Here is a 22,682-nt window from a genome sequence, read left to right as displayed (position 1 = left end):
CATTCAGCAATTTGCCCAGGGCCACACAGCTTCCCAGGGACAGGGATTTGAACCCACTCCGTATCACAGCCAAAAGATGGGAGGCAGAATCCTAATTATTAGCCAGCCTCCCTAGGAACATATATCACTCTATGCACGTACTATTTTCTCAGTGAGAAGAAAGGCTGGTAAGTGCTTTGAGACCGCTTCCCGGTTTGCTACCTCAAGGCTAAAAGTTTCCAAGATCATGGCTGGCAGTGAGAGCCCAGTTATTCTTTCCACTTCTGCCCCAAACTAACTGTTTGCCAACCCGGAAAACTTCTACGGTCTCCGAGAATGTCCGGGCGGGTAGGTGAAGACCTACTGAAGCAGAATGCACGAGAAGTTGGAAAATAGAAGGAAGAGGATGTATTTTCAACTTAATGATGATGATGACGACGACATCATTTCTCATCCAGGTATTCCAAGACCCATGAGAAAAAAATAAAAGAATGACGAGGAAAGATAAAAGAAGGATGCTACGCTGTATGAAGCAGCGAGTCCTTGGCTAGAATTTAGGCCACCTGGGCTCAAGCCAAGCTTAGTTATTGCGCTTTTAGATTCAATTTGCTCATCTTTATTTTTTAGATAAGGAAAAATGTTTATATACTGTTAGGATTAAGTCAGGGAGCCAGTTGTCTTAAAAAAAAAGCGGGGGGAGTACTCTTTGAAAAGCATGTATAAAAAGTTGCCCACAAAACCCACTACTGTATGATTTTGCTTCCATTTTTAAACTGACATAAATAAATTCTTATTTATATTTGCATATGCAGAGGGGGGGAATGTATAGGAAGATATATATATAGACCAGAGTGTGACAAAGTTATCTTTGAAGGGAGTGAGTGGTAGAGAAAGAGAACCTTGGTTTGTACATTTCAGCAGTGTTTGAATTTGTTTTATGTTACAATGAGTGTGGGTTACTGAACAACGAAAAAAGGCGAGGAAAAATGTGTCTCATTGTTGGCACTCCAACAGCGATGGATTCTGTCCTCCCAGGCCCTCCAGCACACCCAATGAGGACTGGTCAGTCACTGTTTCTGACCTCTCCCATCGTCAAGGAGATGACAGCCCAGCCGCCTCCTCTACCCTGCTCCGCGCTGATCCTCTGTGTTTGGACCCTCTCACATGCGTCTTGCACATGTCACCAGGCTCTCCTCCCTAAAGAACTACTTTTATTTTCTTACTCCTCTGCCCAAGGATCCATTCAGCCAAACTTCTTGGCCGGCCCTTGCATGGCATCCTGAAAGAACACCTGCATCCTCAAACAAGGATCATCTGGAAAACCAGAAGCAATGTGGCTTTTTAAATTTTTTTTTAAGATTTTATTTATTTATTTTTGGAGAGAGGGGAAGGGAGGGAGAAGAGAGAAACATCAGTCGGTTGCCTCTCCAATGTGGCCCAACTGGGGACCTGACCTACAAGCCAGGCATGTGCCCTGGCTGGGAAATGAACTTGGCGACCCTTTGATTCGCAGGCCAGCGCCCATCCCACTGAGCCACAGCAGCCAGGGCTCGTGGGGCTTCTTTTTTAAAACATGCTTTTTTAAAGCATGTGGGATTCCATCCCACGCCTTCCCCCAAATCGTGAAACACAATGCCATTTGAAAACTGTCCTTAAAGACTTCTAACAAATTAACTCAAAGCACAGAAAGAGCCTCCTGCTCACAGCAACCTTGTTTATAACAGACTAAAGTTGGAAACACTCAAAATGCCCTCGATAAGACAAAGTAAACAACGGTGTATTTCCCTCCACGGAATATTAGCCAGCGACTACAGATAATGCTATGAAGAATTTGCCCTGGTTAAGAATCAAGGTTCTGGCTTCGGGCGCTTGGCTTTCGGTCTCCACCCTAGAACTTCAGGGCTATGTGAACCTCGGTGAGTTACTTAAGTTCTCTCTGCCTCCGTTTCCCCATCTGTGAGAACTGGGAAAACAGCGAGACCCCTCTCGGGGGCTGTGGAACATAATGAGCACTCAGATGACTTCGCCGCCGCCCCCATCATGATCCCTGCACGAAGTATCACATACTAACAGCTGCCGTGTTTCCTGTCTACTTAGGGCAGGGGCCGGCCCATTATGTAGGCATTATCTCAGTTAGTCCTAATAGCAGTTTGTCAGGCATTATTATCCCCATATCACTCAACAGGAACCCGAGACTCAGAAGCCTTAAGTGATTTGTCCCAAAGCCACATGGCTGGTAAATGACAGAGTGAGTTTTGGGCCCAGGTTTCTCTACGGGCAGACACTGTGTTCTTAAGCAGAACGCTGGCCCCCTGGAAGTGCAGGCCATGGTGGGAGAAACTGCATTGTCTCCTAGGGGCGCCTTTCCAACGCTGGGCAGGTGTTTGAGGCAGGTGCACGAAATACAATTAAGATGTCAAGGGTCACACCAGACATGATTACAACAGGGAGGGAGAGTGCCCCCCCCCTCCGTAGATTCACTTTTCCACCAACCAACAAGGTAAGCCCCAGGCTGCTTCTTCTGCCCTCAGGCCCTGCTAATATTAGAAACTCTGCCCCTGGGGAATATATGGGGTCCCGCCCAAATAACAACCCTTTTTTATTACAAAATCGTTTATTACAAAAGCATAAGCATGTAATTCTGTAACATAATATCACACACACTCAAACACACCGTATGACATTTTAGGTGAAGTGTTCAAATTAAAACTATAAATGATTACACCCATATTATTACCCCGCCCACCACACTCAGCAGGACTTACTTCTGCCTGACCCTGGATATTCACGAGATCATAGATTTCAGGAACTGAAAGAGACTTTGAACCCTCCCAAGGCTGGTCCCAAACTGCTGCTCTAGTTCCAGGGTACAGTCCACAGGAATGGCTGACAATTTCCCCCTGCCTGCAGCCCACAGGTGACAGAACCAGGACGGCAGCTCCCATCCCTGCCTCTAGGGGGCTCTTCTCCCAGGAATCAGAGGGTGAAATCTTCACTTTTGTGGGGCTGCCCCCTGACTTGAACAGATAGTGACTTCCATGCGATAAAACCAGCTTACCAGAAATACCATCACACCCAGCAAATCCGAGTCCCAAAGAGATAAACTGATGGGGGGTGGGGAGAGGAATAAAGAAGGCTTCAAATGTCACCCAGGGAACAATGTCACTAAAGGGTGCATAGGCTTTATGAGAATGCCACCTTTTGTAATCTTGGAAAGCCCATCCCTCCCCCTCCTCCCCTCTCCTGGAACGGAGGAAGGCTCTGTTGGAAATGTACAAAACAAAACAGAAAAAGAAATAAGATGTAAATTCAGAGTTCCCAGTGGAGGGAAAACCCCCTTTTCACCCCTCAAAGTTGGAGCCTTGGGTGCAAGTGCTAAGTCAACAGCACGGTTTCTATTTTCTGACCATTCCCACCCCCACCCCACACTCATTCTCTTTCATCTTCCTCTGGATTCTTGAATGCAGAGGGGACAGAAGGAATCCTGGACAGTTGAAGGAGGGTGGAGAAAAGGAAATGCCCCTCCCTTTGTGGTCCCCAACGCTAGGGACACTGGCTGCATCCTGGTGAGCTACCCTCACCCTCTGGGAGTTGCCATCTGATGAGTTAAAAGAATGGGCTTTGAATACCTGCTCTGCCGTTACCTGGCTGGTTGGACTTGGGCAAGTTTCTCACCCTTCCTGAATCTCTTTCTGTTACAGAGCAGGTGGGGGTTGGTTCACAATAAATTATTACAGAAAGGATCCCCCCTTTTATGTCTCTGGAAGTTCCCCCCATCCCACGCACACCTGCTAGGTTCGAGATGCCCGCCACCAGAGGAAAGACATCTCTCAATGCCAGAGACTGGTGAAAAGGAAAGGAATTATTTATTTAAAAGTTACACAGACTTAGAGTAATGACTTAATGTCTTCAATAAGATACTAAAGTCCTCTAGAATACCCACAAAAGGGCAGTCCTTCCCTCTCCCTGTGCCCAGTCCAGGGTACCGTATCTCAGGAAAACAAGTAGAAGTCTGTGATTCAGGCTCCCGGCACCATCAGCTGTGTGGCTGCTGCAATCTCCAGTTAATCCAAAGCCATGTGGCACCTTCTCATGGCCCACCAGCAAGAGTCCTTTCTCCCCTTTTCTTCCTGGCAAAGTCTCTCCTGCTGCCTAAGCCGAGTGGCAAAAAGAAGCACTCCAAAACCACGTGGTCCTCTCTACTCTCCTTCAGAACCTCGTGGCCCTCTTTCCCATTTCAGAACCGCCTAGCCCTCCTTATCCACTTCAGAACTGCGCAGTCCTCTCCCTCTATGGCTGCCGCCCTAGGTTTAAATCCCAGTGCCCATCTTCCTTTGCGGCCCCATTTCCGACTCCTCCTACAGTCAGTTACACCTGCCAGCATCCCCGTATTCTTCCAGCTTTACTGGGCTGCCATAGTAAGTCTGGGCAGGCATGGCCCCATGGCGTGGAGCCAATCATCTCCAAGCTCTCACGCAGGCCCTGTAACCAGGGGGAGTTGCTTCCCAGTCCCATCTTGGGTGGAAGTCACTCCCATCCCCCTGGCTCAAAAGCATGGCCACAGCTATTTAACACATCCATGAAACCAGTTAAAGGTTATAGATATGTTAAATGACCGTGCCAGGGGTTAGCTGCAAAGCTCTTGCTACCCAAAACAGCTCTGAATGGCCCTGTTCCATGTGTCCCATCCCCCCTGGCTCAGGCTTGTGGGGGTGAGGACGTCCTATATATATATTTTCTAACATTTTCTGGACACCTTGAGTTCTGGACCCCATCACAAATCCCTTCTTGGGGCCCTCCTCTTGGCTGCACCCTTCTTCATTTCCTCACGGACAACATTGGAGTGGTAATAGTACCCATCTCATAAGGTAGCTGTGAGGATTCAGCGGGATGCTGTTTTCAAACATTCATCCCAGGGTCTGGCACATAATAGCACTGGGAAACTATTGTCTCCATCAGTAACACCATATTGATAGTATTGGTAGCATTGATTTGTTTATCAATAGCATCAGCTCACTAATGCTATCAATAAGAATAGCAAGACCGGTATCACTGATGAAGGTGCACACAGAGAATTCTCAGACTGAGGACCTGTCTGATCAGAGAGCACCTTAACAAGGACACCACGTGGGAGTTGTCCCTCCTTTAAATGCTGATTCCCAAACCAAGCATCTCTGCGTTTCCCTAAAGATGCTTTGCCTCCTGCCTTTGTTTATTTCTAAAGATTTTTTTTTTTTGAAGAAGAAAAATGTGGCAAGCACTGGTCCTACTTCAACTCTGGCAAAACCTGTCCTGGTTGTACTGCAAGTCCATCCCGCCCCCTGTCACTGATCTGCAGGGATGGACTAAGCTTTGAGAGTCTGTTTCTGCGGAGGAAGAACCACTTCCCAGGGGCCCGATGCACGGAGGCTCAGACCCGTTCCACCTTGCCTGGGAGGCCAGATACCAGGCAGACGGACGGGGTTGGGCTTCCCAGGCCGGCAGTGCCTGGGCCGTGCTCCAGTGTCACCCTCACCCTGCGTCTGTCCTGGCATGTCTCCCCCAGCCCCGAGTTCTGTTTCCTTAATTAGAGTCCAATTAAGTCACTGAAGAGGGGAAGTTGTGGAATGGGGGGAAGCAGCCTTTCGATCCGGACTGAGCCAGATTCCAGTTTTTCCCTCCTGCTGAGCAGTGTGCCAAGAGGTGCCTGACCTATGAAAAATGAAAATTCATATCTTTATTCATCTTGACTTTTTAAAAGGCAGCATTTTTGGTTACATTTCAACATCTCAGGGCAATTAGGGGTCCTATGGTTCTTCCTAATATGTTACAGGCCAGACGGCATTTTAGGTTAAACAGAAAAAAGAGGGGGAAGAAGTGGTGAGGAAGTGGCTGGGCGACTTGGAGGGGTTGGAGCAGAGAAGGGTTGGTGTGGAATCCAGAGGCAAGGCTAGAGCTGACACCAGACTCCCCTCCCTCCCCCACAGATGCCATCACTCCCTAGGATCCGGGCAGCCTGCGACCCCTGCACCTCCCTCTGTCTTAACTTTCTCTGAAGACCCTGGACTGCCTCACGTTGCCCCTCCTTTCTCTGTGCTTCCTCACATTTCCTCCTTTTCCACCAGACAGTTTCGTTTTTCTCATGTGTAAAGTGGAGACAGTCATAAAACCCAGCTCATAGGATGACTGTGAGAATTAAATTGGCTAAAATAAGCAATGCACTTAGAATCATGCCCAGCACAGTCACTATATGGATGATTGCTCTTCTATTACCAGCTTTTCTCTTTTGTAAAATGGATATAATGATACCCATCGAGGAGTATAGTTACAAGCATTCGCTGCCATGAACATAAGGGAACTGGCATACAGTCGGTGCTTAATGAGTGCCACGTCTTTCCTATCACCACCTCCCTTCTCCCCGCTACTCACATCAGCCCTGTTAGATGTTCTTGTGCGGAAATACAGAGTGAATTTGTTCAAGGTCACAAATGCAGCTCTGCTGAAGGGCATTTTGTTTTGTGAACTGGCTTATAAAACAAGGCAGGGCTCTTGTCTTTGTTCCGTTCACAGCCCTGGACGCAAGAGTGCTGCTCAATTAGGTCGTGCGCTGCTGCAGCGGCAGAGCTGATGCTACGAGATAACTGTAGGAAGGTACCACTAGGAGGAAGGAGTCTTAGGATCAAATCTTGATTCTACCACTGCTTCCTCCATGCACTTGAGTGATTCCTGCATCTTCCCAGGCCTTTGTTTTTTTGTCTGTATAATGGTAGAGGTGCTGGCCTGGTTAGAAGTTCTCCGGGTCCCCTCCTGCTGTGGCAGCCCTGGTCTGTGAATTCATGCTATCAGGAAATAAGTGAAGGTGGCCACACCATCCTGGCTGCTCCTTTTATGGACAGGTGAAGTATTGTTCCCTCCCCTTGAAGCTGAGCTGAAAACTTCATGACCGGTTTAACTGATAGAACATGGGAGAAATGATGTTCTAGGGCTTCTGAAACTCGGTGCTAAGAAGCCTTGCAGCTTCTGCCTAGGCTCTTGGAACACTCAATCTGGGGATGCTTCCTCTGCAAATCCAGCTTCCTGGTGTGAGAAGCCCAAGCCCAACAGAGAGGCCATGGGTGTGCACTCCAGTGACAGCTGCTCAGGGGATCCAACCTAGGCAGGATCACTGCCTGCTCTCCCAGCCCCAGCACCAGACAGGTAAGTGAAGGGGCTCTGTTCAAAGCGTATCTTCCAGCCTCAGATACCCTCCATCCCCTGTCCTAGATCAGAGGCAAACCACCCTGCTGAGCACACAAAACTGTGAGTAAAACAAAATAGTTGTTTTAAGCCACTGAATGTGGGGGCAGTTTGTTATGCAACAATAGGTCGCTGGAACATAAGTGAACTGTGAATTGACATTTGTTTCCAAAGGGGCTGAGGATACATTTCAACCACCTAATTATCTGGGGTTGAGTCCATCAAAGGACCTCTTTCTGAGCTGGGAAAACCAGGACAACACAGAGGAACAGCTTGAGTGAAATGCTTCAGGGGGCAGCAGCAACTCGGAGAAGGTGGAAGTGTCCTCCACGTAACAGCATGATTAAATGCTTACAGTTAGTTTTCTTGGGTTTTGTCCTCTACCTTGATTAAAATTTTGCAATGTTTATACTGCCACCCACAAGAAATGGAAACATAGCTTGCTCTTCAAACCACCTCGCTAACGTAATTATATTTGTATAACTATATTTGTCAGATTTATATGTTTCTAATAGGTAACAATTTGTTACTCTTTAGTGCACTGAAGGAGAACACAAGTCTCCCTCCCCCTTCTGATGTTCATTCATTGTTACTTCCTCCTTCTCTGCTCAGGACGTGAGTGTCTCCCCGGAGTTAACTTAAAACCAAAATAACAGGATAATTCTTTATATAGTATCTCCTGGATCACCCTCCCTTTCTATAGCATCATTTGCCCTGCATCAGCTTTCTATCGCTGTTGTAAAAAAGTACCACAAACTGCTGGTTTAAAACAACATAAATTTATCATGTGACAGTTCTATAGGCCCCGGGCTGGAATCTAGGTGTTGGCAGGGCTGCATTCCTTTTCTGGAGGCTGCATGGGGGGATCCATTTCCATGTCTTTAACTTCCAGAGGCTTCCCTAGCTGTATCCCCTTCCTCCACCTTCCAAGCTTGCAAATGCAGCATCACTCTGCACTCCTCTGCTCCTCCGTCTTCCACATGTAAGGACTCTCACAGGGGGTCCACCCTGGTAATTTGCATGTGAATTGAATCCCCCCTTTGACATATTCACAGCTTGCAGGCATCAGAATGTGGACATCCTTGGGGGAGCCATTTTTCTGCCCATCACACACCCTGTGACCCTCGTCGACTTGGGCAATGGCACACTGGAGGACCACACTATCCCAGGCGGAGATTACCACAGCAGACCCTGAAAACTAAGCAGAGAAGTCTTTTTTTTTAAGTTTGTGTTTCAGAAGTTGAGGTCTGACTAGAAGGAATAATAATGATGATGATAATAATAATAATAGATGAAAGAATCTGTGATCTGTCAGAGAAGTGACCTCTACCCACCTACCAGGGTCATTTGAGTCGGGGGCACAGAAGAATACAAGAAGTCAAATGAGATGACCTCGTCAGTGCTGGTGAACAGGCTCTATTCCCACAGGGCAGAGAAGAGGGTGGGGGCTACAGAAAATCAGGTGGGGGATCTGAAGGCAAAGGGGGGTCAGTGCCTCTCTTCCCAGGGAGCGGTTTGTGGACAGCAAGCGTGATCATGTGCTCTTCCCTGGCATAAAAGCAGCTGCCTATACACATGGTTTCATGGCTTGCCTAGGTCAAGAGGGCTTCAGTCAGCTCCCCTCAGCTCCTCATGGCCTCAGGGTGGTGTAAGAAGAGCTGTTGGACATTCCTCACACTCCCGGGAAGGTGGAAGAGCTATCTGAGGAATAGAGCCAGCTGGACTCAAATGGCCTGCGGTAGGGATGAACAGAACAGGGCAGCAGATGCTGGAATGGACCACACACCGATAAATCACACGGGAACAGAGCACACTCCTGAAGAACAGAGTGGTGGACAAGGGCCAGATGAGACAGCAGGCACTAGAACCGATAAGAGATGGTGCGCCACCCATCATGCCCGTGCTGCCATGCCTCCGGCATACAGAACTGCCCCTGGACTTAGGTGTTCGGGAAGAAGTAGGAGGCAGAAAACGTAAACTGACTAGAATTAAGCTTCCACCACCCGTGAACGGAGCAGAACAGAATGAAATTCAGTTACGGAAACATTAAAAACATTCAATATGCTGTGTTCCTGGATTCTGTGGCCCCAAACCCCGTATCCAGTGCACAGAAACATCAGTAACTGTGGCTCCATCATCTCACACGTGAACGGCACTTTGTCGATCCCAGATCACTTTCAGTTACACACTTGGACTATTCAGAAGACCTGTGAGCTCCAGAGCAATGGCTTCCCTTTTAAAAGATTAAAAAACTGAGACTAATGAGATCTACGTGGATTTTAAAGCTCTCCAATGACAAAGTCAGGGCATACGCCCAATTCACCCAGACCAGCCTTCCTTCTAATGTCCTGTGCTGCCCTCTCCTCTCAGCTCCCCAGGAGAGAACACCAAAGTGACTCTGCCACTAAGAATACTATTGAAGACTTGTTCTTGGGTCTCCACTCTGCCACCTTGTGGTGAAACCTTGAAAAGTCAGTTTGCTTGCCACACTGGGAGGGAACCTGCTGCCCAGGTCTGTGGTGAAGATGAGTTAGTTATTGGGTGTAGACATGCCTGTGGCTTGAGAACTCTAATAAGAGTGTTCTAAAAATGTAAGGTATTATTATTTTTTGCCATATGGAGTTTATTAAAAGAGGATCTGTAAGAAAAAGTTTCTATTTGCAGGCATGAGGAAGAGCTTACAAGAGAAACGAGAGAGATTGTAAATTTCAGTGTCAAAACTGGTATTTATCTGTCTCTCCCGAAGTCGTGGTGGGAAGAGCTTGCCTTACATCCATCCAGCCCTGAAGTTGCAGCTTCAACATTAGCTCCTTAATCTAGACAGGAAGGTCTTTGACAGTCTCATCAGACTGTTGAACTTCCTCTTAACCTCCAGGGACTGAAAGTTCCTCTTTCTTCCCTCTTTCTCTTCATTTTTCTGGTTTATATTAATGAGAGGCAAAAAAGAGACATTTCTTGCCTAGACACACACACACACACACACACACACACACACATACACATCTCTGCATTCTGAGGTTTCATTCTCCTGGGACGTCTATCCTCAAGAAGGAGCTTAATTAGTTCAGGAAAAGAGAACTGATGGAAAAAGGGAAAAGAGACTGACAACTTAATTCTCTCAGAAAGATCAGCCTCCTGTTTTGGAGACAACACCAATGATTTGGGACATCCTGTTGAGTTGTCTGTCCACTGAATACCTCTTAAGACTTGGGCGAGCCCCCCTCCCCCTCACCTGGCCTCGCTTTTGCAATAGGCAAAGGAACGGTGGGGCTGCAATACCATGCCGTGGACAGCTGCTGATGCACACTGACCTCGCACCCACAGCTCCCTGTTCTGTTGCTAGCACCCAACCTTCCCCTGACAGTCCACAACTTCCTCCAACTCACGGCCACATATTTTGGGTGCAGCTGCCAGTTGGCCCAAGGCCCAGAGATGACTAGTTCTGGGATGAGCCCTGTCCTTCCCCCTGACCAGAGGGATTCATACAAGGACGGGCCTGAAAACCAAATTGGCCCATTGAGATGGAATCTGTGACTTCAGGAGGAACTGGGAAAGAGATGTTCTCGTCCTGCAGGGCTCACTGAGTGGAGAGGGTGTAACTGGCCAGAGAAGGACAGGATGGAAAGCAGAGCTCCGAGAGGGAGAGGGCTCCTCTTGATGCTGTGTGAGCCTCTCAGTCCGACTGTGCCAGGCTTCCACCTGCGCCAGTGTATTTCCTCTTTCTGCCTAAAGCAGTTTGAATTGAGTTTCTGTCACTTCCAATCCTAAGAATTCTGATCAATAAAATCTCCAATTGCCCATCCACCTCTAATGATACATTGATCTTTGAGTCTGAAATACAGTTTCATTGCATTACCCCACTCTCTAGAAGCTTCTTTGCATTGGTCTCCTGACTGCTGCCTATTTTCCAGCTGTTGTGTTGGCCCTTAAGACCCCGCTTCCCCAGAGCCCAGTGCAGAGCTGGGACTCCTGCTCCTGCACGCGTCCCTCCCTTGCGGCCCTGCTCTCTTCCTTTCTCCTTTACTGAGACGGATACTACTGGGGTGCTGAGCTGGGTCCACAGATTCTGTAGGTTCTCCCTCAGCTTCTCAGGTGAGGGGAACTTGAACTGAGCCAGGCTGTGCTGTGAACCACCTCAGGTGACCTGACAGATGCAGGTACAGAGGGCACTGACGACCACTGGGAGAACATGGCAGCTTTGCCAGGCAGGGGATGGGGAAGGCTCCCTAAAGGACATGAATCTGGAAAGAGGTCCACCTGCCTGCTAAATGGGCCAGGGGAGCAATTCAATTTAGGAAGAAAGACAATAAACGAACAGACAAACAAACAAAAAAGAAACCTGGCCTGACCAAAGGCTCTGAGGCGGTAAATGGGCAAGCGCGACCTCTCGGTGGCTCCATTTGGCTCCAGTGTAAAATGAATGAAGAGGACACTGAATGACAGGCTAAGGAGTATAGCCTACAGGGCAACATGTCCCAAGTCTGCTTCCAAGACACCCCCTGCCACCCCCACATGTATATGCACACTCATTAAAGTGTGAACAAAGCCAGGTCCCTGGGACCCATGCCCCTCTATAGAATCAAAACTTCTGGGGTGGAATCCTGAAGCCTGCATTTTAAATGCACACCCTAGGTCATTCCTAGGGGGAAAATCACCCAGGTTGGCATCCCTTCCACAGGGAACACACGTCCTCCTCCCACATGGGAGGCTAAAGCTCCGCACGGACAGGCTCGCCAACCTCTCTTCACACTTCAGCCATCCTGCTCCCTTCCTAAAGTGACCCATCTTCTGAAACCTGCTCCAGCACCAGCTTCCCTAGGAAGCCTTCTAAAAACTTTAGGTCTCATGTAAAACTCTCTCTTATGGCCACTGCATTGACAGGCCCCCCTACTGTGTTGATGGAGAAAAGACAGACACATCCTCCCCATTCCCACATAAGCTGCAAGCTTCCACACTGGGAGCTCTCAAGGACCTTTTGCATACCAGACACTAAAGTTCTAATAACTTATTTCATTATTTCAACAAATCTACAAGGTAGGTTTCATTGCCCCACTTTACAGAGGAGGAAACCAAGGCAGCCGGCATGCCAAAGGCCACAGGGGTAGGAGTGGGGACTAGTGTGATCCTCCAGGACCAGCGCCCCCTTGCAGGGAGGGGCCTCCAGCAAGCAGCCTTGTTCATGAGTCAAGGGCACTTACCACACATCCTGAGGAGTCCACCTGGCGGTCAGATACGCACTTGAAGTTTCGAGTGCAGCCACCATTGTTCCGAGAGCAGTCACGAACCGGCCCAAAGGAGGACAGCAGGTCATTGATGGTTTCAAAGTACGTGGACAGCATCGCTTCTTCCCTTGGAGAGAAAGGGGATGGTTAAACCCCAGAGACTTCTGGATCATGAGATTTTTCAAAAAAAATTTAAATGGGCATTTGTTACATTTGATATCATCATTTATTATATTTATACACAAGAAAATATATTGCAAAAGAAGATGAGAAGAAAAACAAAAAATTTCAATAGGTTTATTATCATATGACATGATGTGTGTCTAATTGTGATAAATAAGATTATGCTTGGAACTTTATACCCTTTGTTTCTTTTCCCTTTTAATCCTCACTCAAGGACATATTCATTGATTTTTGAGAGAGAGGAAGGGAGAGAGAGAAAAACCAATCTGAGAGAAACATCCATCAGTTGCCTCCCATGTGTCCCAACTGGGGATCAAACCCACAACCTAGGTCTGTGCCCTGACCAGGGATCCAACTTGCAACCTTATGGTGTATGGAATGATGCTCCAACCAGCTGAGCCCCCTGACCAGGGCTATATCCTTTCTTCAATTAATCTTCATAATTTTGGAAGGTAGGCATCCATGTTCCACTTGACCAATACGACACCTCTGTGGATCAGAAAGGTGAAGAAGCACCTTGCTGAAGGCCACCCACTTGTAATGTGGCGGAATGGAAGTCTCTGCCAAGCTCCGTCTGAGTCTATACAGAGCTCTTCCCACTGCCCATCTCTGAACTTGCACTATTTATGTTCCTGCAGATTTCAGACCTCCCCATAGTAACTCTTCAAAATGAGCATATTCCTCCTAGTCTGACTTTATGGCTGCAAACTGAAAGGTGTGGGACTTCCCCCAAATGACACAGCCTATAAAGAGCCAAGACGCAAGCACAGGACTGTCTGACGCTAGCACCCTACATGCTGCATACAAATGACACCATCGAGACTGGGTGGAAAGGTCATGGGATTCCAGGCAAACACACGATTCCTCCCCAGTGAGGTTCCCAAGAGATACAACTGGACTAGACTCCACGATTCATGGATCTTCAAAATTCTACTAGATAAGAGATACAGATGGAAGTTACTGTTTTCCTGAGAAAGGTCCACAGAAGGAATAGTCTAGCACTGGAATACCCAAGGTGCCTACAGTTGCAGGAGATATTGAAGGGGCCCCAGGGGCAGTGAGAAGAGGCACTGTGCCCCTCCGTGACACATGACTCATGGAACCCAGAGCTGTGACAGAGGGGAGATGCCCGTGCGTGTACACGTAGCAAGAAGAGGTCACTGAGCACTGATGGCGGTGTCTCTGGACCACCTTTCATGCCTTCTCCCACCCTTTTCCCCCTCAGGCCTGGAGCTCCGGGTTTTAGACTCCTAGCTCATTTCCTGTGTCCAGTCTTACTGTCTTCTGCCCCATCTTTCATACTGACTGCCAGTGAACTTGTTAATTCCAGCTCGAATTAGACACCCCAATTGATCAATAGCTCTCCATTACTGACGGAAGAAAATCTAAATGAGTTTCCTTGGCTCTCAAGGTCCTCTATAATCTGGTCCCTGCCTGCTCGTCCAGCTACATTTACCCTATGCTCATATTCTCTATCTGCTAGCCACAGGCCTCTTCTCATTCCCTAAATACTCAATCTTAGGTCAGGGTCCCTGAAAACTGCCTCTGAACCAGAGTTGCAGAGAAGGGGGTTCTCAAGGAGCCCTCTGAGATATACTTGGAGGAAGCAAGCAAGGCAGGATTGGGCAAGGGAGAGGTTGCCCTGCGATACGGTTGATGCTGTGTAGGTCATAAGCTTCAGCTGGTCCTGAGGGAGCTTTGGAGCAGCTGGAATGACTCTTTAGAGATGTCCCCAAGGGAGGCAAGGGATCCAGGACTCTGCATCACCACGTCAGCCAGTCACTGGTCAAGGGATGCCACCTGGAAGGGGGTATCCCTGCGCGAGGTGGTTCCCTGTGGCTGAAAGCCACAGTGCCCAGTAAGGGACACCACTGTGGTCCATCGACCATGATCTGGGGATGGGTGGGTCAGCTCTGAAGGGGGGATCTGAATACGGTGTGCATCTTCACCTCTGAATCCTTAAATCATGCTGTTCTGTCTAGAATGCTCATCTCTAACTTCCTTCCCTGACAAATTCCTAAGAATCCTTCAAAACTGTTCAAATTCATTCATTCATTCATTCACTCACTGATTCAGGTATTGCACTGCTTTTTGAGTGCTTGCTGTGTATCACGGCTATTCTAGATCCTGGGCACGTAGCAGCAGTGACACTGGGCAAAGCTTACCTCCCCTGAGCGAACTTACTACCTATAAATAACCTCCTTGGTGAAACCTCCTCTCCTTCCCCGGCCAGAACTAATTCCTTTTCTCTTTGAGAACACTGCTTATTCTACCATCTTACTGATCTTAATCATCAGCTCTCTAGTTTTCTAGAGACTGTAAACTTTTGGAGTGAAGGGTTCGGGGTTTACTCATCCCTCTTTAGCCGCCAGCACAAAGCCTGGTAAGAACTTGTACTAAGGAAGTGTTTTTCAAATGAAACAAAGAAAACATCAGAAAGCATGCATGCAGTCTCCACCAATCAGCGGTTTTACCGAGTCTCTGCAACAGGGCACTCCCTGCCAAGGCCCGCCTCTGGGTTCCTATTCCAACAGCTCCATGCTCAGGGCTGTAGTATAGGGATAAAGGAGAAGATGCTGGGAGAGCTGCCAGATTATCCCTCACTTGCTAACTCTGTACAGAGTGAGGTCAGGGTGACAGGTGTTTGGGGGAAAAGAATGAACAGTTACTGCACTGAAGGCTTTAGAAGACTTGTCACTCTTGAATCATGGAAAGAGTTGAGGGTCCTGAGACCAAAGTAAGGCTTCCAAAATATTAACATCCTTTGAGGAAGAAGAATACATGGCAGGTGAGAGGAGGAGATAAAAACAGAGGGAGAGACAATCTTACAAGTGTGAGAATGAGAAAAGAGATAAACATGTATAGGAATTGCAGAAAGAAAGAAGAGAAACTAAGATGCAGAAACGTAGTCATCCAGAAGAGGACGGGTGGAAGGATGGATGAATGGATGGGTGGATATGTTGAAGAATGAATCAATGGGTGTGCGGGTGAGTGGATAGGTGGATGGATGAATGAACTGATGGAAGGATGGATAAATGGTTATTCGGATGGATAAATGGACAGAATGGATAGATAGATAGACAAATAGACAGACAGACAGACAGACAGACATGGATGGATAGACAGAGAGAGACAGAAGAGTATCATATAAAGATTAAAAGAGAGGAAGATGGAGACAGAGGAAGTGTGTGACAAGACAGACAAAAATAAAAGCTAGATTAGGAGAAAGGCAGAGAGGGAGAAACCGAAGGAATACAGAGATTCAAAAAGGAGAAAGCATGAAGGTAAACGGAGCAGATATGAGCTTGTGCAGAGGAGAAGGAGAGAGGGAGAAGGAGAGAGGGTGGGGGAAGGAGACAAAAAGACAGGGAATGAAAGTGAAGGTAAAAACTCAGTGTGAGTGGAAAAGAACACAGAGAGACACTGAGAGAAGAGACAGAGAACTCCAGAGAGACATGAAAGAAGAGAAAAACAAGAAAAAACAAATGACACCTTCCAGTGGAACCAGGAAACAGCTCAGGTTTGTACATAAATAACAATATGTACAAATAAGGAAGCTGTTAGCCATTAAAAGGATTGATTCTGCATAAACATCAGTTACATGAGGGGAATATTATTTCAAACACAAAGGCCTGACACAGCAGCTGTTACTGTCTGGAAAAGTGGTTGTGTCAGCCTGGGGAAATGGCGTGTCTGGGCACAACTGAGAGAATTTGCTCAGGGCAGACACCGGCATTTTCTTAACACAGGGCCCAATCACTCATTCTGGCTGCTGAGTGCAGGATTCAGGGTCTGTTGGAACTTAGAGCCGTCCCACCCAATCCCAGGGGCAAAGGGATCAGGGGAACGGCGCTGGGGGTGGAGGTGAGCTGGGGTAACAGGGAGGTCTGGGTGAGATTCCTCACTTTGCCAGAAACCACATCATCGCCTACGTCACCTTCATCATCTATGATTTCGGGAGCACCTGCTTTGCGCAGGGAACTGTGGGAGGTTTGGTCCTGTGCTGTCTCCTTTGATTGTCTCCCAGCACTATGAGGAACACATATCCACACCCACTGTGCAGCTAGAGGAACTGAAATTTGGGGAGTTATGTCACTTGTCCTGGTTCACACAGGTGTGCAGCAGGGAGGCCAGGTGTGCACGCGAGTCTGCCTGGCATCAGGTCCCAAGCTTTCTGGGAGACAAGGTTATGTCTGTCCAGCATGCTCCGGGCCTTTGGAGCAAGTCAGAGCTCTTATTATAGGAAAGCTGGTACAATCTGTGTCCAGCCCCCTGTGTCTTAGAGGAGGAAGACCAGAAGGGCAGACTGTGCCATCTCGGTGGCATATCTCGCAGCGCTGCCCCCTAGCCTGTGTGCCTGCCACAGCAGCCTCGGTCCATGCTGGAATTAAAGGAGGAAACACAGTGTAATTGTTTCCTAGAGCTACCATAATGAGTACCACAAACCGGGTGACTTAAAACAACAGAAATTTATTCCCTCACAGTGCTGCAGGTTGGAAGTCCAAACCAAGGTGTCAGCAGGGCTATGCTTCCCCTGTAGGCTCCAAGGGGAACCCCTCCTTGCCTTTCCATAGCTTCCCATGGCTCCTGGCACCCCCTGGCATTCCCCAGCTTGTAGCTGCATCACGCTAATTCCTGCCTCCACTGTCACATGGCCTTCTTGCTTGTGTCTCCTGTTCTTTCAATGCCACCATCCGTAGGTGAGCCCCCACCCTGGTCCAATGCAACCTCATCTTAATTACATCTGCAAAGATCTTATTTCAACATAAGGTCACATTCTGAGGTTCCGGGTGGACATGAATTTGGGGTGGGGGGCATGTCCAATCCACTGCTCACAGCTCGGAGGGAAGTCCTCAGGCTCACACAGTAGGGCTGAGTCAGGATGGTAACCCCGGGCCCTCGGTTTGTATTCCAGTGTTCCCAACCTACACCAGCCCTTCCAACTCCAGACTCTGAGGACACAGGGTGGTACTTATAAGGCCTGTAAAGTTTTAGAAAAAGGACCAAGAGGAAGCAACTTCTTCATTTGAGAGAAGGAAAGACCAATGTTCATTAAGTACCTAACACACCCCGGGAGGAACAGAGGTCCGCACGCTTTTCTCTACAGGAATCCAAAGCAAGTATCTCAGGCTTTGCCAGCCTCACAGTACCAATTACTCAGTTCTGCCTTTATAGTGCATAAGCGGCCAGAGAGAATATGCAGTGACAGTATGCAAACTGCAATGAATGAGTGTGGCTACGTTTCAGTAGAACCGTATTTACAAAAAGACACAGCAGGCTGGATTGCGATTTCCTGTTTCACGTGGGAAAAGCCGCAGCTTAGTGTTGGAGTTAGGATTTGAACCCAGGTAGGTCCAACTCCAGAACCTACATTCTTTCTCCTACACGAAGTTTCTCCTGAACCTTAGTCTGCTCATCTGTAAGGTGAGAACATCTTTTTAGCTCCCAGCCACGTAGAATTATTCTGAGTCTGCGATGACATGGTGCCTAGATACATGTTTTCCCAACTCTAAAAGCCAATGCAAATCCACTCGCCGTTCGTTCACTGAACGAACATCTGAGCGCCTGCTGCGTGCCAGGTACTGAGCTGATTGAGATTAGGGCTATCCTTTGCCGCCCCCCCCACTTCTATTAAGGCTAGACACTGTCCAAGATATTTCCAAGCACCTCTGACATCCTAATTCTTTTTTTCTGTTAACACTGCTTTCAGAACTGAGTCACTTCAGACTTCACCAGGCTGAGTCAGGCTGCCATCCCCTCCTGACCTGATTGTTCCAGTGTAAATGCATCACCTGGGTTCCATTTGGCTGAGTCGGCTGAACCCCACGCAGAGTGAGCGTTAGGCAGAGTGGCTGGAACAGATGCTGACATGGCCTGCTGTTAATAAACCCCAGAAAAGGTCTGTGTCACTCAGAGAGAGGTGTGAATGGATGACTCGGAGCCCAGAGTGTGACAAGACCTCCCGCGCAGACTAATCATCCTTTGATAACAACTGGCAGCCTTGTTTCCTGAGTCCCCAGGGAGGGAGGAACCTAGGACAGAATTTGATAAAAATCAAGCTTCCCTCCCATCCCACCCCACCCCACCCCATCCCACCTTGGGTTTCAGGGAGCCTTCAGAGCCCACATGGCATGAGCCACAGTGAAGAATAGTGGAGACGAGGCACATTTGTCTCCCAGATTCACTCATTATGAGACCCTGAGCAAGTCCCTTAAACTCTGAGCCTCCATTTCCTCATCTGAGAAATGGCAATATTAATACCTAGCTGGCAGCGTTGGTATGGGAAATAAATTAGATAACATACGTGAAATGCCCTGCACACAAAAAGTGCCCAATAACCGGTACTAAGTAATGCCATCTGAATGCCCCTCAAAAGTGCAAGGACTGTGACCTGAGAATGTGAGGCGCTCAGTGTAGGAGACAGGAAGGTGGACCTGGGCTCCACGTTGTCCATTTACTCATTTAAAGTTTTCCATTGATGCCTCGTTTGCGCTGGGCACTAGCTGGTTCCTGAGAGACACAGGAACAGGTGTGACATAGCATGCTAGGGAGGCAGTAAAAAACAAACTAACCAAAAACATAAACCTAGCAATCAATATCACAGAGGCTGTAGGACCCTAAAGAAGAGCCCCCTTAACCTTGGAAGTGGGGGAGCAGATGGGTTTTTCGGAGTAGGCAATATTGAGACATAAAGGATGAGCAGGAATTGATGATGAGCCGAATGAAGGAGGGTGGTGTGGGGAAAGGGCGTTCCAGGCAGAGGGGCAGAATATGAGGACTGGTGGTAGAAGATTGTATGTGAGTATATGCCCTGACTGGGGGAACTTGAAGCCGCACAAGGAGGCTGGAGTGTTGAGGAGGAGGTAGGACATGGCAGGAACTGGGCAGCCAGGCTTGACAAGGTTTTGTGTCCCAGGCCTTGGAGATTCTGGGCTTCAACCTGTGTACTACGGGTGGCCACTGAAAGGTTCTAAAAGCAGATGCTGCTTTTATTTAGACTAATAGCATAGATTAGTATTTCATAAAAATCATCATGGCAACGAGTTCGTGCTTATCGAGCATTCCTAATATGCCACGGAATGTTCTGAGCATCACATGTCGACCTGCTTGATATTCATAAAAACACGATGGTGTCAACGACAGGATCATCCCCATTGTATAGAAGAAGTGGAGGCACTATTTGGAGGATTAAAGCTGTTTGGAAATGAGCTGAAGATGCTGTAGGTGAGGCAGGAGAGAGTCAGGAGGGAGGAAACTCCAGAGGTGCCCCAGGGCTAAGACAAAGGACATCATACAGGACAGAGACCCTGTCCTATGTCCTATGTTCTAAGACCGACTGTCCCTGCTTTCTGGAAAAGCAGTGAATCATCGGGAATCATGACTGCACCTGCACAGACGATGCGCCATGACCCCTGCTTCATTATAACATTATAACACATTATAATAGCATTATAATAAGTTAGCATTGTGGGACCCCTCCCCCTGTGGCCAATCAAGGAAATTCATGGGAGACCATGTGTGCAGTAGCTTAAAAGTAATATAACTACTTACACATGCACAATAGAACCCTGCCAAAGCTAGCCCGGAAATATCCTCCCTCTAAGGGTAGAATCCCTCTAGCCCCTGAGGGTCAACCTCTGTTTGGAGTTGGCCCACTCCTGTGTTCTGTGGAGTGCAGTACCGCTTAACAAATCTCTCTTTCTGCTATGAACTGTCTGTGTGTTCGGTTCAATTCATTGTTCATGATCACTAAGAACCTGGTTACCTGTGCCCACCTGCAACATAGGTACAGTGTTAGGACAGTGACTGGCACAGGGCAACTGCTTTATGGAGATTAGGTGGTGACAGACCAATGGAACAGAACAGAGAGCGCAGAAATAAACCCAAGTCTCTACGGTAGATTAATATTTGACAAAGGAGGCAGGAGCATAAAGTGGAGCAAAAACAGCCTCTTCAACAAATGGTGTTGGGAGATCTGGACAGCTACGTGCAAAAAAATGAAACTCGATCACCAACTTACACCACACACAAAAATAAATTCAAGGTGGATAAAAGACTTAAATATAAGTGGTAACACCATAAAAGTCCTAGAGGAAAACATTGGCAGGAAAATCTCAGACATTCTATGCAGCAACATCCTCACAGACATGTCCTCTAAAGCAAGGGACATAAAGGAAAGAATAAACAAATGGGACCTCATCAAAATAAAAAGCTTCTGCATGGCTAAATAAAACAGCATTAAAATACAAAGAGAACCAACAGTATGGGAAAACATATTTGCCAAGGATACCTCAGACAAGGGCCTGATCTCCAAAATATATAAAGAACTCACATGACTCCACTCCAGGAAGACAAACAACCCAATTAAAAAATGGGCAAAGGACTTGAACAGACACTTCTCCAAGGAGGACATACAGAGGACCCAGAGACATATGAAAAGATGCTCAGCATCACTAGCCATCAGGGAGATGCAAATTAAAACCACAATGAGGTACCATCTCACACCAGTCAGAGTGGCCAACATAAACAAATCAACAAAAAAATGTTGGAGAGGATGCGGAGAAAAGGGAACCTTAGTGCATTGTTGGTGGGAATGCATCCTGGTGAGGCCACTGTGGAAAACAGTATGGAATTTCCTCAGAAAACTAAAAATGGAACTGTTTTTTGACCCAGCAATTACACTGCTGGGATTATACCCTAAGAGCCCTGAAACACCAATCCAAAAGAACCTATGCACCCCAATGATCATAGCAGCTCAATTTACAATAGCCAAGTACTGGAAGCAACCTAAGTGCCCATCAGCAAATGAGTGGATCAAAAAAACTATGGTACATTTACACAATGGCATTCTACGCAGCAGAGAGAAAGAAGAAGCTTATACCCTTTGTGACAAAGAGCATGGATGGAACTGGAGAGCATTATGCTTAAGTGAAATAAGCCAGGTGGTGAGGGACAAATACCATATGATCTCAGCTTTAACTGGAACATAATCAATAGAAGAAAAAAGCAAACAAAATATAATCAGAGACTTTGAAGTTAAGAACAATCTAACAATAGCCAGAGGGGAGGAGGAAGGGATAGTGGGGAGAAGGGTTTTCAGGAACTACTATAAAGGACACATGGACAAAACCAAGGGGTAGGGTGGAAACAGGGGAGGGAGGGAGGTTTGGCTGGGGTGGGGAAAAATGCAGACAACTGTAATTGAACAACAATAAAATAATTAAAAAAATAAATAAAGGATGTGGATAAAACAAAAACAAAGACAACAAAAGATTAGGTGGTGAAAGGTTTCCAGGTAGTGGTGACCTGGAAGGACCGGCTGCTGCTGGCTGCTGCAGGAATGCCTGCTAGGGAGCGGGGGAGGGCAACTGTCTGGTATGGTTGTGGAGGAGAGCCAAGCTTCCAGGGGAGGGCTGTCTGATGTCATGGTGACAGTAACAACAATGGCAAATATCTGTTGAGAACCACACAGGAGAACTTTGACTTAACATGGATTACCTCCTTTTTTGCCATAGCCCCATGAGGTGGTGCTGTTTTTAATCCCCATTTTGTTGATTAAAAAAGAAATGCATACACTTGCATGTAAGACCTGGCCCTTTACAGCACTGAGGGGGCTGCCCTGTGTCAACAGTGGGTCATGGCTGAAGCAGGGTGCAGCCAAGAGGAGGGCCCCAAGAAGGGATTTGTAATGGGGTCCAGGACTCGGGGTGTCCAGAAAATGTTAGAAAAATGTATATAGGATGTCCTCATCCCCACAGGCCTGAGCCAAGGGGGATGGGACACATGGAACAGGGCCATTCAGATATGTTTTGGGTAGCAAGAGCTTTGCAGCTAACCCCAGGCACGGTCATTTAACATATCTATAACCTTTAACTGGTTTCATGGATATGTTAAATAGCTGTGGCCCTGCTTTGAGCCAGGGAGATGGGAGTGACTTCCACCCACGATGGGACTGGGAAGCAACTCCCCCTGGTTACAGCACCTGCGTGAGAGCTTGGAGATGATTGGCTCCATGCCATGGGGCCACACCTGCCCAGACTTACTATGGCAGCCCAGTAAAGCTGGAAGAATACGGGGATGCTG

At 47.7% G+C, this 22,682-nt stretch overlaps 1 protein-coding gene across 5 annotated transcripts in view; it reads right to left on the bottom strand.

The window, feature by feature from the left end:
* ASTN2 (astrotactin 2) overlaps positions 1-22,682 on the bottom strand; it is an 813,615-nt gene that overhangs the window by 335,605 nt on the left and 455,328 nt on the right. For all 5 annotated transcript variants that reach the window (XM_053921242.2, XM_053921245.2, XM_053921243.2 and 2 more), the window contains one exon: positions 12,393-12,543. In XM_053921242.2, coding sequence (XP_053777217.1) covers positions 12,393-12,543 — 151 coding nt within the window. The remainder of the gene's footprint in view (positions 1-12,392; positions 12,544-22,682) is intronic.

The sequence above is a fragment of the Desmodus rotundus genome, chromosome 1 (assembly GCF_022682495.2).
Source record: "Desmodus rotundus isolate HL8 chromosome 1, HLdesRot8A.1, whole genome shotgun sequence".
NCBI lineage: Eukaryota > Metazoa > Chordata > Mammalia > Chiroptera > Phyllostomidae > Desmodus > Desmodus rotundus.
This window is presented reverse-complemented; position numbering and strand designations above follow the sequence as displayed.